This window comes from Drosophila montana, unplaced genomic scaffold (assembly GCF_035044405.1).
Source record: "Drosophila montana isolate Dmon_TW-CO22-7 unplaced genomic scaffold, ASM3504440v1 contig_1_1, whole genome shotgun sequence".
Lineage (NCBI taxonomy): Eukaryota > Metazoa > Arthropoda > Insecta > Diptera > Drosophilidae > Drosophila > Drosophila montana.
The window spans coordinates 218,586-237,500 of NW_026996920.1; the positions used below are offsets into that span (position 1 = coordinate 218,586).

Genomic DNA, 18,915 nt, shown 5'->3' on the forward strand with positions numbered 1-18,915 from the left:
TATGCCACACTCTGTGGTTTGTTTGTGTGTGTGTGTGTATGTAGGATTTTTTCAAACTATGTCGTCCCACTGTGCGGTCTATGTTGAGTTACGCATACGTAAATTTTAAAGCAATAATTTGGGAATTTTAAATACCCAAATGTTACTGAATGTATTTACGTCACAGTTATTGACAATTTAGCAGAAAAAAATGTTGGTTTATTTGTGTAGTTTATAAATCAAATTTTATTGTTTGCTCATTTTAATTTGTTGCACAAAAAATGACCATAAAACAATTGACATAATTGCATTTGAAATGAAATATGTGGAATTCGAAAACTTGCACACACACATTTATGTGTCCTATAATTTATTTACAAACTTCTGGCATGCTGTGTATAAGCAATTTAAACTACCGGTATGTGTATAAATTTGTGTGTGCTGACGGACATTCCGACAGATTAGCTGACTGACTCGTTGCTTATCAACATGCATACAAAACATCAAGAGCCGGAAGTTGAAATTGTTGCAATAGTTACTTTTTAAAACAGAAATAATCTAAAACGCATTCTACAAAAATGGATAATTGGTGCAAAATGGTTGTAATCAACTTTTCTCTTTTATATAAACTTGACTTCGAAATTAGATTCGAGAATTTGGAGACATGTTTCACATGTTTCATTCAAGGATAATTGGAATGAATCTTTTTTCTTTGATTACAAAATTGTGATTGGAATGCACACTTAGACATGGTTTTTGGGAAACGGTTGCATTAAATTCGTAATAATATCCAATCGTCCACAAACTCATATCGAAACTGCGTGTCAAAGGTTGAAGTTGGGTGAAAACTCGTTTCCAAATGAAAATTCATTTGAGACGTGTTTCACTCTTTTAGGCAAATCCAGCCTTTGTAGGTGGAGAGTGGGAGTTAAATGCTGTTTGGGCAAAGTTTCAAGTTTCGTCCTGCTTCAGCCTTGTTTGCAAGGCTTTACATAAGGACTAAAGATACGGGTATCGGCGATTATGGAAAGCGGTCAAAGCTGGGTAGAGAGTTTTCTTAAATTTTAGATTTATGCTATGCTATGTAGTTTGAACTTGAATGGTCCAAATCTAAAATCCAAATCTATCCCTTCATTAATTTCATAGAATGAAATAAAGGCCGTCAACGATACATATGAAATTTAAACAGAACAATGTACTTTTAATTTGAGGAATCCTGCTTTTTTCTTTTTGACTGTTTTTTATTTCATATCCCAAGCCAGATACTCTTCGGGATCCGTTCCCGTTCCACATGAATCGAAACTAAGTAAATAAAAGCATTTGCTAGTAGCTTGACAGCTCTTACATATCATATAACACTGGCCCCACTGACTCCAGTGTCGTCTTCATTTCCATCTTTGTCTGGGCTTTTGTGCCTAACTGTTAACAATGGCTTGGTATCAATTGTGGCAGCTACTTGGGGGCAAGCTGGAGGCTGCTGCTCGTTTTGCTTTGAGCGCAAAACTTTTGTGCTGCATTCAAGTGGTTGGCACAAGCAGCTGATGTGCGGCACAGCCTAAAATCGAATGACGCAGAAGGCGAAACTCAATAAAAGAAATATTTTTGTTAGCGCACATAAAGTACTTTCATAGTTGGATGAACTGAAACTCTTGCGTGGCGGCATGGCAAAAGTTATAATAGTTTTTCAAGCAGAGCAAATGCAATTCCACTTTTGAAAAGTTCGCTCAATAGACGATACCCACTGCCGCACGTCACCTTATCCCCACCCAAAGCACGGATACAGTTGTCGTCGAGTGGACTCTGGCCAACAAACAAATGAAGCACATGCTGGCCAAGTTGAAAATTGAGCACTGAACAATTCAAATTTCAAAGTTGCTAAAACTCTGGCACACAAAATTCTGCTGCGACACTGCTGATAAAATGTTCAAACTTGTAGTTGTGGCTGTGCCAAAACTTGGCGCCATACTTCAATCCAAAAAGTGTGCACTTGAATTGCACTGAAATCATTTAAATGCAAATATTGAAATAAATACGCGGTGATATACATCAGAAGTAAAGCTATTTGCTACATAATTGAAATTTATTTATTTATTGCAATTAAACTGTGTATGCACTGCCCCACGTTGGGCGCCAATCAATTTCAATATTACTTATTAAATGATGGAAAAAAAATATGTCGAAGCTTAGATACCCTTAAAAACGAGTACTGTACTAAAATTACACGGTTTTATTTTTCCTCTGAATCTTCTTTCTTCTACGTTGTTTGCTGAATGATGATGCTTAGCTTACACCTGATACCCTGCGCTATATCTCGTATCTGCAACGTGCATTATGAGCTACAACAATACAAAAAAGTGGCATATTTACGAGTAGCTTAGCATCGTCAAAGTTTTGGCAGCTTTATAAACTTGCGGCTGCCGTTGCTGGGATTTATTTTTTGGAGAAGCCAACACCTGTTACCATTTAAAAGTGGATCAGTGCAGCAAGTCATCGGCTTATAAACTTTTCAAGATACCGAACAGAAACTTGCAAAACTAGCTCTGAGTTGTAGTGGATCCACTTGAGGGAGCACAAAGCTTAATGATTTTGTAATATAAATTATAATACTCAATGTCTACGTTATAAAAAACAAGGGCCAACATGCCAGGCAACACAATAGAGATTCATTCCAGGGGTTGCCCTGAGGGCTGAGTTAAAACTCAATTAATCTTCTTTTATTTAAACTTACTCATAATGAATGCTGTGTTTGGTATGGGCGCTTGTAATCAGTTTGGCTTTTGTTTGCTATAAATTAAAAATAAACTCAATTAATCATGTAAATATTGAAATTACAGTTCGCCCATGGATACAGTTTTTATTTGTTTATTCAAAGTGAAAGTTGAAAAAATCCTCCTACCTAGCGTGTGTGCTGGTCTGAAAAAGATTGTGTGTGTGTATAACTGTCAGACAATGACAGCATTTAAGCACACACGTCTGTGCAAAAGTATGTCATGTGTGTGCTGGTAAGAGGAAAATGCTGAAAATTCAAAAATTTATAGAAAAGCAAAAGGAAACTAGTAAAAATACCACAGTCGGAAGTGCTCGAATCAGTGATATCTTCTAAAAAAGGTTTTTCTTAAGGAAAGTTGATATAATAATAAATTTAATAAAAGCAATTCCCCTTTTTAATTCAGCATAAACCAAAACCTAAAACGAACTAGTTTCGTTTCGCTATTAAATATATATATATATATAATTTTATTTGACATTATGCTATCATAAAGAATTATTAATTATTATAACTAAAAATATGTAAATATGTATGGAAATGTGTCTTAAAATGGAACCTGTGCTTAAACCAATATCGCGTTCAAAATCGTGGAACCCAAGCTCACCGCCTTAGGCCAAGGCTCTGGGGCCGGCTGTAAACTGAACAACAGAGGGGTTTGATATCTACATTTTTATCCTATCGTCATTGGTGGCTATTTTTTATTTTCAATTAAAAGTCATATTTCTTGCTGACAAGGTTTATGGCTCATTTTACTACTTTTGTATTTATTATGAGAATAAAATATTTAACATAATGTATAGATAAAGAGTGGGGAATGCTACCTGTGGCATTGTCCACACAAGCTTCATGATACCCATTCAAACATTTTGTGTAGCTACAGGGTATTCGAAATAGAAAAAATAGTATGATGTGAATGTCTATGAGAATTCTTGATAGTCAACGTGCTGAGGCTGGAGCTGTGCGACGTGCCGCTTGTTTGCCTCACTTCAGTGTGAGAGTTTCTGGAGTGTATGTTGTGTGCAAATGTGTAGTTTCTGCTTACGCCATCTTTCTTGCTCAATTTGTAAAACAATTTTGCATACAAATTGCAACAGCTCCGCCGTTGAGCTTGACATGCAACCATAGACGTTGCATATGCTGCATGCGTTGCATATACAGCCATAAAAATACAACGCCAGCAATGCAAATATCGTGAAAAAGCGTGGCCAACATGCATGACAATGCATGACTAAAGTAATGAATTACTTATTGTAAGTCCCCCTGACCCGCTCCAGGCAACAAGACATATGCCACTGACTTCCTCGGTAGCTTAACGCCCCATCCACTCCCCTTGCTGGAAAAGAATAACATGAAAAAGGTCGTGCCGCCTTGACGATGGCATCTGAATTTGTGTGCATTTGTTTGTCCAATTTAAATGAGTGACAAGCGACTTGCATTTAATTCAACTGTTTATCCGTTGAATATACTCGTAAACATTTACATTTACAACTCAACCAAAATGATCTATGGGAATTGCAAATTTTCGTGGCAATTCTTTCAACATAAATACAAAGCATTGTGTGGAAAATAAGAGGAACAAGAATTATGTAAGGCGATGCTTTTAGACAGGTTGACAATTGGGTATCCTGGAAATATTGATGAAATTTTGTGAATCGCAAAAAACGAAATTCAAAGCGATTAAAATTTGAGTTAAAATAAAAAAATAAAAAAATTTTAAATATTCATTTGTACTTCATGTTTTAAGTGGAACTTACTCAGTTTATTTGGCTTTTGCTTTTACTTATGAATAAATTAATATTAAATGTTTTTGCATTAAATTATAAATAAATAATAATTTTTTTAGAAAACAACATTTATCGATATTATGCAAATTGCTAAGAGGTACCCTAAACATGAAATAAAAAATAAAAAGCGAGCCCCCGTTTTTAAAATATTGCTTCAAAACATTTATTTTAACAAACGATATATTATTTTGTAATATTTTATTTAAGCCCCAAGCTTTCATTTATAATAAAATATCTTCAAAAATAATAAAAATTGTTTAAACTCGTAATGCATATTGTATTTCAATTATAAACAGCTTTTTTTACATTTATAATGCAATTACTTGTGAAATGAACAAAACCTCGAGAAAAACAAAAACAGAGCAAATATTTGTGGCCCAGTCAACGATTCGTTTAAATTAATTTAATTAATTGCACATCACTACACAAGCAGAATAAATAAAACAAATTAAATAATCGAGTTTCCATTAAATGTTGCTAAATTGCAGACAAAAAATAACTGTATGGGTTCTTAAACACCGAGTTAACAAATATGCGTTTTATGCATTTTCATCCTAATTAAATAATTTTTAATTTTTGTATAGTTTGCGGCGCGTAAAAGCCACTCAACTCGACGGCTAATAGTCACAGCCATTATGGTATATCTTTCGCTGAGCTGACGGTAATTAGCCGCAGCTTAAGCACCGTCCAACGTTTACCCTTGCCAACAGCAACGCTAACGCCCTAGCCCCCGCCCACACGCCATCCTTGTCACCTAGCTGCATTTGGTTTATGGCATAAATGGCATAAATCTGCCAAGCCGCTTTCGCCGTGTGCACGCAAATGAACCAAACCCCTTCAAAGGACTTTATTTATTGTTGTTGCTTCTATCCAGCTCCAGCGACACTAACAATTCACTGCAGCTACAATGCTCTAATGAGCTACATCCAGCAAATAGCCGAAAAAGTAGCACGCTTTTAACTAGTTTTCTGTAATTATATTGAACTGAATATTGAATTGAATTTTGAATCGAGTATTAAATAAACTTAATTAATAAAGCTTTGTCTCAAGTGGAAGCATACTTTCAATATGCAAGCAGGCTTACATTAGCTTACATTGAAATTAATTTTTTTTTCGGCCGTTTTTAATCAATTTTTCTTAAAGCTTTCATTAGCTTTCAAAAATGCTTAAGTAATACAACATTTGGTTCAAAATGTGAGAGGAGTGGGGTTCAACTGAATGCAGCCTTGAGCAATAGCTTGGGCCGAGTTTAAATTTAATAAGAAGTTGGGCTGCTTTGGAAATGATTAAAGCCACATTTAATATTGAATTAATCTAAAATTATGATCCTAATTACAAATATTAGACTTGGGTATTCGACACAAATGTCGATTAAAACGTATTATTACATAAGTTGCAGACTTTACGGCTTTATTGTGTTTACTTTTCAAATTAATTTCATATGGTGCGTTAATGAGCTTTCAAATTATGGACTCGATTAAAGGCTTTTATTTAGCGTAGGCCAGAATTTCAAGCTGTCTTGAATCCCTCGCAATAGTTCTTACAACTAATTAGCTTTTGAAATTGTTTTATTTGACAAATGTTTCTCTCTTAATAAGCCTTAGCTTTAATTCAAGGCTGCCTTGAGTTAGTCTTGACATTTTTGGCTGCTACATTGAAAGATAAATTCCCTATTAAAGTCGATTTTTATTGGTTGTAAGCTTCCATTTTGGAGCTGAATAGTGTGTGTGAATAAATTGTGCAGCATGCACAGAAAACGCACAATAATATTTCAAGTACTAGCGGCAGGCAGCATCAGCAGCAGCAGCAGCAGCAGCTTAACCTGTCTCACCTGGTAGACAATTTTGTAGTAGAAAATATTGTCGCATTTTTTCAATATGGTTGAGCCGGCTACATGCGCAGCACAGAAACTTGTTAAGTGTGTGGTTAGTCGTGCGAGTGTGCGTGGGTGTGTGTGTGAAAAATTCAATTTGTTACACGCTTTATGTTGGCTTTGGCTGTTCATAACACACCGCTAAAAGCTTAGTTGCCTTTTTGGGGCTGAACAATTCTAAAAGCTGGCGCCATAAATTAATCGAGCAGCGCTTTTAGCCAGGCTACGGCTTAGGCAAAAATTTCATTAAAATGAAAGCCACTCGAAAGTGGGGCTTAACTGTTTGAGCCAACGGCTGAAGATGCCGCATTGCACTGCACTCAACTGCACCGAACTGTTTGGGGCAGGTAAGTGCGAGGCGGCAGTTTTAAATACTACGCACTTAGCTGTAATTTTGCAATTACTGAATGCGCACTTAAGTTGAATTAAAAACAAATTAATTGTTTTGTGCAACGTCAGCATGGCTGCTGCTGCTGCTATCTATTGTGGCACCCACGACAAGTCTTAGGCAACTTGAAAAACAATTTGCGTTGCACAGGTAAATTTATAGCATCTTAGCTGCTGCTGCTGCTGCTACTGCTGACTGGATTAAGAGAGCCTCAAAGCTAGCTAATGAAATATGAAACTAAGTGAGCCGCTCGCTAGCCTCAGCGCGCTAATCGTGCCACTTTAAAGTGCATCAAGTTGCCTTAAGCCCATCTCTCTCTTGTTGGCCAAGTCCGCTTGGCTTCAGTTGAAGTTGCCAATTCAAGTGGAGCCTTAAACTGCGCCAGTTGAACTCAAGTTCTTCTTATGACGCACTAAAAATGAAGACACTAAATGCAGCGCCACAGAAGCAGCGTCATTTTTGGTTATTGTTGCAGCCATTGCTGTAATGTGCCATGCAGCAGGAAACATCAGGATCACATACACACGCACGCACGCACACACGCACACACACCCGCACACGCACACGCACACACGAGTTACTTATACAATGGAAAAGAAAACAACTCGCGCGTGTGTGTAAAACTTTATTTTTACGACAAAGTGCAAGCAGCAAAGTTGTTAGCAAAAGACACAAGCTGCACCATAATAACACAAAAAAAAACCAAGTAAGCATCTATTGGACAAGGTGATAGAATAGAATATACCCTGTAGGAGATGCTGCTTGTTGTTGATTTGTGTTTAAAGATTTAATAAGTGCTACTTTTCAATATATATCATTTGTCAATGTGGCAAACCCAAGTGCTTTAAAGTTTAAGCCAATGTCTTGTCTCAAAGTTCGGTTTAAGATCACGAATTTTCTTATCTGTTGGGCTAGTTTAAAGCTTGGCCTATTAACTTTCTTTCAATTTATTATAAAGCAGTTTCATTTAAGCTTAATCTTTGGTTTTGGTAACATTTTGGTTACTTTTTAGATGTATATTAACTGAGATTGGAAAAAAAATTAAAAGGCTAGATAGACTCAGTCTGCTGATTAGAAAATTATACACTTGGCTCATGTTTACCTGCAACATGCATTGAGACCACAACATGACCCCTTCTTAGCCATTTTGATTGCCACGGGGTATACCAGAAAACTGTAAGTCGCTGCAAGTTGTTGTTGCAAGTTGCTTCAGTTGGATTTTAATTTTTGGCAGTGCCGTGCGGCAAAGTGAACATGAGACAAAGTTTTAACTAAAAATTGCTACGCGGCAACTTTACTTTATATTGTTGAAGAAATTTGATTTTTATTCTTTGTGTGCACCCTAGCTGCTGCTACACGCTGCGTATACGTAATGTGCCATACAGCGGATTCAATTAAAATTTCCAGCTGAACGCAGAGAACGGGGCACGGCCAGTGGGTGTTGCAGCTGTAGTGGCAAGCAAGTCGATAATTATGTTCGTCACTGCGGGTCTTTGTCGTTTCTTCTGTTCAGTTTATTTGCTTGGCCCCTGCACCTGCCACTGGCAGCGTTTGCCTCTGACTCCGCCTCTGTGTCAAGTATACGGCTAACATAATTGCGCACGCCATTAACACTGACACTTAATACGCAATTTATGCAATTTGATGGCCCATGATTAATGCGGCGCCTGTCATGTTGCAACTTGAGGCAAATTTGTTTAACAAATGATCTGCGCGGTCGTGTACTGCTTGTCAGCCATGCCAAAAAGTATGCTACATTTCTTGGCTCGAAGCAGGAGGCAGTGTCCTGCTGCACAGTGGTGCCAACAAGTAAAAAGAAAGTTCGAAAAATTGATAAAAGTTTGAGTCTGAGGTATTATAGCGAACTTGTTAAAAATATAATTAAAGTTGGTTAACAACTGGGTATACTAAGTATTAGTGCTATTAACTGAAGTATTTAACTTGGACCTGACACTCTGGTCGAGCCGTGCTTGGAATAAGCAAGAGTTGAACGACATTCTGAGAAGATGCGCTTGATAGGTAAATAATAAGAGTATTAGGATGTCGGAATACGCAATCCTTGTGCTTAACCCTAGCTTCAAAATATCTCATAATTAAAGAATTCATATCCAGCTTAGGATTCGCCACAAGAATTCTAAGATTAGAATTCAACTGCCTTTGTTATTTAATTAAATGAAATTTGGACAGCCATTCCATATGAAGAGATGGGGTCAATCATAGATTTGAAGAAACGGAAATCCAATTTGGAATTAAAGGGCACAGAGGTTGAACCTTCGGAGGTGGCTAAAACAATAGTGTGTTGTCTACTGTTATCCTCAGGTATTTGCAGCACCTGTCGCACAACAATACCCGAACTTACAGCCCCTAATTCAGATGGGCATCTACATATAGAGATTTAAGACTTGCATAAAACATAAATTTGTGTATTTTTTATAGCTGAATTTAAAGTTTCAAAGCTATACAGTGTAGGTGTAGAATCATGATTCTCATATGTAAGCATGTATTACATATGAATTTCATTACGTGAATTCCACTGTTCACAGATTTATCTATAAAATGTTTAAAATGCTTAAGTAGAGTGAACCTTTTTATAAAGTTATGCGAGGTCGTCTTGCCTATGGGCCACGCCCCTGCTTGAATGTAAAGTTTGTCAAACTTTTGTTTCAAAAGTCAAAGGAGCGCAATGTTGATGAATGAGCTGGAACTGTCCCATAAGTCGTAAGCGACGAAGGAAACAGCAAACGCAGATGAAGGGCAGATGGCACCAGGGAGAGGGAGAAGGGTGCTGTGCAAGTGTTTTCATCAAGTTGCGCTCTTATCGCTGGGCAGGCGAAAATTAATGTGCACTTTACTTCCTTTGAGGCTAGTCGAAGAGAATTATAAAAGCATTTAAAAACGCATAAATGTATTTTCCGGTGCACACAGCCCCGCACATAATGCCAAATTTATGAACTTGCTGGGCATCAAAAAAGTACAAAAAATTAATTGCCATGGTAAAACAGGAACTTCAAGTGCAAGACGCAACGCAAAATTTGTAAGCTAGTCCAAGTCCAAACCAAAACCAGAGCCCACGCTCGAAGTACGAGTCGAAGCAAGTGTCAGCTGCAACCTATTAAAAAAGCATCACGAACTGGCAATGGGTGGGTGGTTGAGGAGAGAGCTGTGCTAAGGGATCCAGTACCGAGAAATACCTGGAGAAACTATAGCACGAGTTTTACGACCTGCATTTCCGCTTGCCACAAAGCAAAGCACAAGCCCAAACTGAAGCTGACTTCCTGTTGTGGACGCAGCAGCAGCAGCAGCAGCAGCAGCAGAGACGCAGGCGGAGGTGAGGGCAGGAGGACGTTGCCTGGTAGCCGAAAATGCGGAAACGTCCATTTTATAGCGGAAATATATTCTTATGCGGAGACGCGGCGATGATTTATGTATGTTTTGGCATTACGTGCCACAGCAGCAGCACCAGGAGTAGCAGCAGCAGTAGCAGCAACAAAGCTTTGTGTGTGAATTTCGAATTAAATTCCTTGCCCCATGACGGCAGCTTATGAGGAGTAATAAAAAAATATATAGAAACTTGCAACAGAAATGGGTCAGGCTCATACAAATGCTGCAATTATGTGCATGCCCGACTCTCAAGCATTTCTATTTGCTCGAGTCGCCTTTGTCGCAAGCGGCATGCAGCATGCAAAGCGTGGCAACATACTCTGTGCCACTAGAAGTGCGTATCTTTGCGTCGCCTCAGCTCGAATTCAGGTTAAGTGCGCGTTCATATGCGTTTATGCCTGACATTATTATAAGCCCACCCGACCATCCGACCCATCCAGGCCGTAACTTACCACTCTCGATTACAGTTGCAAAAGTGCAACTTTTGCAGTTGATGTTGAAAGCATGCGTGCAACAGCAACTGCCACAGCAACTTTTATTTTTGTGCAGCAATCAACAAAAATTTAAAAAAAACAAAACAAAAAATTGCGCATGCAAAAAGTTTTCGCAATTTCGCTGGCAAATTTACTGTTTGTTTTTTGTTGTTTTTCTTTTTGAAGCCTATAAAATATTGGCAAATAATTAAAAAGTTTTCCTCTGCTGGGCTAATGGAAATTGAAAAGTTTGTGAGACTCAATACAGCTGACATTTTGTAATTTGTTGAAAGTTTATCAAATTAACGAAAAATATTGAAATTCAATTTTATATTCACTGCCATGTCTCGAGAAAACTTTCAAATTCATGACCATTTCACTCTGAAACAACTTCATGAAAAATAGTTAAATATATCTAGCCAAAACTACTGAAAGATGTAATTGTAGTAATACAAAGGGTTATAGTATTGAGCATTTGAAATAGTAGTAATTAAGATAAGTAATTAAGATAAGCACAGGTATATGGTATAATATTGTTACGTAACACTGATATCGATGACTTATGGCCATGCAGCTGTTAACAGAAGAGGAAACTCAATAAAGTAGATCGTGCGTAAAAGAAGCTGTTCCAAAGTATGTTAAATTATTCTTGTTTATTATAATACATATAAATTGAAAAAAAAATGAACAAAATAAGTGTAACGCAATATTTTAATACATATTCCAAATAACCTTTTTTTCTATTGCATAAACGAGCTTCGACTTTTTGGGGTGTGGCCGTATTTTGGTATGATTTTGATAATTCAGTATATAGTTTTGTGAAATGTTTAAATTTCTTAAAGGTGACACTATATTCAGTGTGACGGGACTTTAGAGTACCTTTATTTCGCTACTACGCACCTTTAGCTTGAAAACTATAGCAAATGAAATTTGCCGATTAAGCAGTCATAAATAACGCCTTAAATTAATTACCATTTATTTAAACTGCAATTAATTGCTTAAAAGCATTTATACAGATATATGTACATAAATACAGATACATTTTATACATACTGATACAAATACACACGACAGTTTAATGGCAAATGCCTGCAGCCAAATAATATAATGCATTACATTTAATGAAATTTACGGGTCAACACCTCCCACAAGCATACGCATACGTACATACATACATATTGTGTAAACACATTTACTTAAACACACCCAGACACATACATGAAGCTGGCCGATTCTGCATTACACGTCATTTCACAAGCCGACGCATGCATGCCTGCACATTTTATACTCTAGCGTGGGTACAATAGTTTTTCACGAAATATGTGACGCAAGAAGAAGAATGGAACACTTATATAATTCTCTTACAAACTACTTTTGGCTTATAATATGAGCGAATTATTATTATTATTTTAACAGATAAGATCAGTTATTTTCAAAAGTTTGTTTAAACATGTCTTTAGAGTATTTTATCGTCGACACCAGAAACATAATTATTCCCTTTATGCATTTTTTTTGTGGTATCTCGCGCTCTGCCGCCTCTCACCGTTCACTTCATTTCTCTTCTTTGCCTGCCACCCACCCGCTGCCGCATAGCTGTGAGCATTTTTTGCACTTACATTCGCGCCCGCATTCGTGCTGCGAACGGGTGCATAACATAAGCATTTATAGAGGCCACCGAGCAATGCGGCGAGTGCGACAGATAATTTTGTTGTTGGTGTCTGGCAATGCCAGTTGCCATTTACCGTTAACGCGTTAACGTTAGCCGTTCCTTTTGCCCGCACTTGGCAATGCCTTGCTTTATTTATATTTCTTTAAATTTTTTGCATTTATTTAATTTTTTTTTGGCTTTTGCAGTCAGTTTGGTGTTGTTGCGGCTGTCATTACGTTCGCCTGAGCTGCGACTTTGGTGTGCACATGAAATTTTATGACAAGTATTTCGTGTATTGTTCGCAGTTGACGTTGCCATTCGAGATAACGAAAAGGTTGACAGGCAAGAACAACCACACGAACAGCTGCATTCACGAAACAAGCAGCCAACACGCCCACCGACTGAATACGTCGACTGCAGGTGCTAAGGGAAAATAACGAAAATACATATGCATTTATGCATATACTATACAAATATACACATATATGTACATATGGATGTACTTAACTGTACTTCGTAAGTCTTTAGTTGCTTTTGAGATGAGCACTTTGCGAAATTATTGTATATCAATTAACAGATTCTCAGTAATTATTACATGGTTTTCATAAAAAATATGAAATGTTCTTGTGCTATTTTTCTGTTATCGTTATAAAATTCTCTTTCCCTTCCTTTGCATAACAATTTTTATTTCATTTCCTTACGAAAATGTAAGTAAATGTAAATATCATTAATGTAAACCAGACTCTTTGCTCCTCTTGTTTTTGTATTTTTTCCTTCATAAATTTTTAGTAGTGAAAATAAAATTGTTATCCCCCAAAGAAATCAATAGATATTGATAAATTTTTTGCACTTTCAACAATATCTCGTTACTCGCTGCACATTAAATATGAAGAATGTTTAATTTTCTGTTGTACATAATTCAGAGCGCTTAGCTTCAACATGACCATTTTGTTGCCAATAAAATTTCAACTTATTTTGCCAAAGGAGAAAAAAAAAAATGAATAAAAAAATAAAAAAATACAAAAACATATAGAAGAAAAGCTGTGCGAAAGCTTTACCAGTCCCTTGGCCCCGTGCCGCCTGTGTAACTTCCCCCGTGACCTCTCCGTTGTGCATCTTACTTTGTTTTTGTTGCTTTTTCTGGCACTTTGGGCATACAAGAAAGTTTATTAAAAAGTATGCAAGAAATTTTTGCATCTATGCATCGCTCGGCAACCAGGAGCTCTATGATCCACATTTCTTTATGTTGATGTTGTTGTTGTTGCTGTTGTTGCTGCTGTTGTTCAGATTGACATGAAACGGCAAAATGAAATTGCAATTTCTTGTGATAAATTTCAATGAACAACCTGCCAGTGTGCCCAGGCGCACAGGCGAGTGAATGTAAATATGAAAATGTGAGGCATGCAAAATGCAAATAATTTGAGTGCACTTTGTTGTTCAATATGAATCAAAGTTGAGTGATTTATGTGGCATGACGAAAGCCCAACCACAAACTACAAGACTTACACAATATCATTAAAAAATAACAAGATATTTTGGCATTTCCCATAATACATGGCCAATTAGGCCGTAATTGCAATTTAACGCAAATTGGGGCTTAATCAGTTTTTTTTTTTTGACATGTTGCTTAAACATGTTGTTTAAATCAATATGATCTATATAACTTTGAATTATTAAGTTATACTGAAAATATTTGTGCTAAATGTATGTATAGGGTAAAAGAATATATTTGTCTTTTTATAGTTATGATAAAAAGGTACAAAACAACACATTATTAAGAACGATCATTAGAATTTTATAAGAGAATAAGTGGGCTTTCATTTAATCCATTCATTTAACCTAAGCAACTGCCCATATACATTGTGTCATGAATTCTGGTCGAGAGAATTTTAAATGTGTATCTGAGTACTTACTTACATAGATAGCTTACCCAAAGCTATGTCATATACTGTTTCCGGATTTATCTTCGGGGTAGCTTTAAGAATTTTTTTTTTTATATTTTTTTATATTTATTAAATATGAAATATTAAAAGCCCAGGTATTAAAATAAAATATAGGGCTTAAATATATGTATATATGTGTATCTAAAAGAGTTTGACTGACTGATCCGCAAATCAATGCACAGCTCAAATTTCACAAGCTACGATGCATCGGTGTTAACAGCAAATAAAAATAAAAATTTAAATTTTTATACAAGTTGTACAAGTCTTACAAAAATTTTTTATTTCTATGAATGCTTTTTTAATAATATTAAAAACAAAAGGGAATGCCTAAATAAAACATAAAAATATTGTATATAATACATTCATATATTATTATATTATCACACACACATTAACATACACATACATTTTATATACGCAAAACATTTCAGAAATATTGCCAACTGCCATTCAACACAAGAAATGGGCATGTCAAATGAGGTGGTTTCTGTCTGCAGCCTGTAATATAAATTGTAGAAAAATAAAATTGTTAGTTGACGTTCAGTTTTGCTGCTGTTGCGCTGCGGCAACTTTTTAATGTGGCCTTTGGGTTTGCCAGTAAAGTGCATTTAACAGACGAATGTGTGTGTGTTTATGTGTGTGTTTATGTGTGTGTGAGTGTGTATATAACTTATACTGTGTGCTTTCAATTGCGTTGCTGGTAGGAGAAAATGCACTACTGTTTGCTGTTGGAATGCAAATGCAAACTTAAACTACAAATTGCAAACTTCAATGGGGCAAACTGCCGTCTTGGCAAACTTGGCTCGCAACTTCTCAATTTACATTTGAAATGCGCTGCTGCCCTTTGTGTGCAACAGCTGCTGCAATTAGCGAACCATTAACTAATGTGCACGCAACCCTATTGATTTCGCAATTTCTTTCCACAGCTGCCGCCTTGGCCAATCACCATGACAGCTTGACCCTGAGCCCGGGCGAGCATAGCCTCGTACGCTACACTAACGAGTCCCTCATTGTCCAGTGCCGCAGCCCCAGTCCGGATGTGAAGCTGCATTGGAAGTCGCCTAAAGGTGAAATAATACACGAGCACAAAGGACGCATACACATCGAGCAAACGGCACCAGGTGAGTCCAGGCGAAAAGCAGCCAAACAATCAATTGAGCCAAAGGACTCTCGCGCCAGCTGGCACAACAAATAAATAAAATTAATTGCAACGCTTTACACGCCCTCCAAAACGGGTGACACTATTGTGCTTGGCTTTTGTTTTGGAAATCTCTTTTAACCTCTTGATTGAGCGAAGTATAATTAAGTTGCGCTAGGCTTACCCTAGCAAATATATGCTTGAAATTATTTAAACTTTATAAAAACACTCGATTTACTTGAATTTAAAAAAGTATAGAAGTATAGTCTTAAAGAGTATATTCAAAATATTTCCAAAACTGATCGCAAAGCTTAATACAAATATTTTTGTACAATAAAAACAGTTTAACAGATTTTAGGAAGTGCATATATCCAGGATACAGAGGTTCGACTTTTAAAAAGGTCTTTTGTGTAGATCTTATCACTGAAACCCCATCAAATTAAATTTGAAAATTACTGTAAAAGTCTTTATATTTGGTGTAGCTCAAGAAATAGAATTTTCATGTTTTAATTACAGCAACAAGAGCTAATTGATTATATCTCCGAAAATAAATCTATTAATATCGATTAGAAATCGCAAAATCATCTATATTGAAGGCGAGTTTCGATTGATAGACTAACGTTCTGCTGGAGGCATACACAAAATCGAGTAAAGTTTAAAATCTATCGATAAAATACTTGGGAATTTACCGAAGCAATACAAATATATATAGTTATTCTTTACAATTCGTTAGATTTTGATGTGCATTAAATGCTACATTTAATAACAGAATGCTATAATAAAATAAAATAAAATAACAGAATGCACTCATCGATAAGTACATGGAATCGGATGATTCCGATTCTGATGTACATGGAATATAAATCTCTTAATTATAGATGCACAAAATCAATGTACATTGCTTTAAAGCTTGCAACAGAATCTCTCGTAGTCGCGAACTATAAACCAGAGTGCACTTCGCTGTTTAATTTTTTATTTGATTTATCTTTTTTTACTTCCTTTGCCGCACAGAACAATTGAAAATCGTTTTTGCACACATTGCGCTGGCGGACAAGGGCAATTGGACCTGTGAGGCCGCTGAGGGTGGGCTGCATAGTAAATCGTTCGATTTGATTGTATATCGTAAGTGCAGAGATCGAACAAGCGACCAACAACCAAATTCATTAATTTTTCATTGTATTCTCGCCACACACAAACGCACACGCCCACGCCCATGCACACACAGAGAAAATTACATTCACCGAAAAGGATACCGTACTGACCGTGAAGGAAGGTCAAACAGCAACAATATTATGCGAGCTGAAGGGCGAACCGCAACCGAATGTCACCTGGCATTTCAATGGACAGCCCATTAGCGTGGAGGGTGAGTCGCCAATCCTAATGAGCTTTACACAACGCTGCAGTCTTATTTTCTCGATATTTTCGCTTTATTTTGGATTTTCTCGTTGCACCCGTTTATCATCATGTTTCTCTCATTTTGGCAGCAAACGCTTCGAAATTTCGCATCCTGGCCGATGGTTTGCTCATCAACAAGGTAACACAGAGTGACACCGGCGAGTACACGTGCCGGGCATACCAAGTGAATTCGATTGCTTCCGATATGCAGGAGCGCACAGTTTTGATGAAAATCGAACGTGAGTGTGATTTATGATTTTTCAACTCAGCCAATGCACACTGGACAAAAAGTTGTTGAACAAAAGCAAATCAAATTGTGCTCCTGCTAGTCAATAGGTTTAAAATTTGGCATTTACAGAAAAAAAGCATGCTACGACAGGAATTAGAAAACAAAGACTTAAATGTTAGGGCGCATTGACTGCCAAATTTGCTAAAGTTAACTTACAATAAATTATTTAGTTAAAACAGTTATGCTGTTGAGTAATTGTTTAGAAGCAAAAATGATTTATATTTGTTTGTTTTAATTTTTTTAAGAGAACAACTTCTACTCAACTTATTTGAATAATTACAATATAAATTATTCATCAATCAAAAAAAGGTTGGTTATATAAACCGATTTGAGAGATCGATTGGTTGAGACCTCCGAAATCTCCTCCGCATTCTCCTTTTCAATTCTACGTGTCCTATATTAAACAGTACCAAAATAATCGTTAAGCCTTTAGTTTAAACACAGAATCAAATATATGGTAAATCGTTGTATGCCTTTCAAACTGTTTCTCTCATCTACAATTTATTTTAATTTTTGTTCGATTTTTTTTAAGTTGTCAGTCAGTTTTTTCTTTATTTATTTCCTTATTTAAAAATATAAATATAAATATTTTTTCTTATTTAATAATACTATTTTACTCGTATACTTACTCAAATTTTCAGAGCTTTTAAAATTTAAGAATTTCTCTTTCGTACTTAATAAGCAGTACTAGTATTTGAAGTTTAAGTTTATGTATTAAATCATTTTTCAAGTTTTCAGTATTATTAACCTATAATTTAACGTAACAAGTCAGAGATGTTCATATTTTTATTATGTAAAGGGAATTTTAATTCCCAAAATGAATCTTTCGAAAATGTTATACTCAAATTTTCTTATTAACATTTAATAATTTTATTTACTTAGTTTTCTTTTTTCGTATTTTAACGCATACTCGACCCAGTGTGCTTTTGTATTGAATGGCAGGGAAATTACTTGAGCAGCTTTAACGAGCGCCTCTAAAATTTGTGCGCGTTTTAGTATGCAGCGCACTGAGCGGCAAATAGTTTTTTGAGCACGAAATATTTTAAAATTACATACGCTTAGTTCGCATATGTTTTATGCTCTGTGCAGGGGCGTGCTGTGGGCGGGGCACATATGTAGTTAATGACTTAACTTGCGCGAAGAATTGACGGGCTTTTTTGATTTATGCGGAAAGCGCATGAGTGTTGCATATTTCGTAGCATACTTTTGAGCGACCGCTGAACATTGAATGCCGTCAGACAGAGACTGCAGACAAACGCTTAATAAATATAATTTATAGCGAAGTGTTTAATTAAATTGATTTAGATAAGCCACACTGGACGCTCAAGTCGCATTTGGGCCTGCAATATGCGTACATCAATGGCACAGCGAGCATCATGTGCGAGGCACAGGCGGAGCCTCCGGCTACTTTCAACTGGTATCGCAAACAGAAACGGCTGGAAAGCAACGAGAAGCTCTACACCATTGAGACGGAGAACTATTGGTCGCGCTTAACCATCCATGTGCTAGATGCGAAGGCCTTTGACAGCTATCGGTGCCGTGCACACAATCATTTGGGCAGCATTGAGCGCATCACGCGCTTGGATGAGGGCGAAAAGCCACCCCCGCCGCTCGTCTTTCAGCTGCGCGGCTACAACTCGAATACTTTTGATGTGGATTTGAGCGCGCCGCGGGATAAGGATCAGCTCGGACTCATGGATGTGAATGGGTTTCGCATCGAGTATATGACGGAGCTGGAATTCAAAACGGATGCGGGCAAATGGACGAATGCCAAGCGCAAGGACTTTCCCTACGAAGAGGGTAAGCAGCGGCAACTGCAGCGGCAGCTGCATCAGCTGGTTGCCATTATTCAAC

The 18,915-nt window shown here is 36.8% G+C and overlaps 1 protein-coding gene across 1 annotated transcript in view; it reads left to right on the forward strand.

Moving 5' to 3' along the window:
* Positions 1-18,915, forward strand: part of fipi (factor of interpulse interval) — an 89,054-nt gene that overhangs the window by 69,603 nt on the left and 536 nt on the right. The window contains exons 2-6 of the mRNA XM_064679212.1: positions 15,166-15,360; positions 16,389-16,499; positions 16,603-16,740; positions 16,862-17,011; positions 18,367-18,861. Coding sequence (XP_064535282.1) covers positions 15,166-15,360; positions 16,389-16,499; positions 16,603-16,740; positions 16,862-17,011; positions 18,367-18,861 — 1,089 coding nt within the window. The remainder of the gene's footprint in view (positions 1-15,165; positions 15,361-16,388; positions 16,500-16,602; positions 16,741-16,861; positions 17,012-18,366; positions 18,862-18,915) is intronic.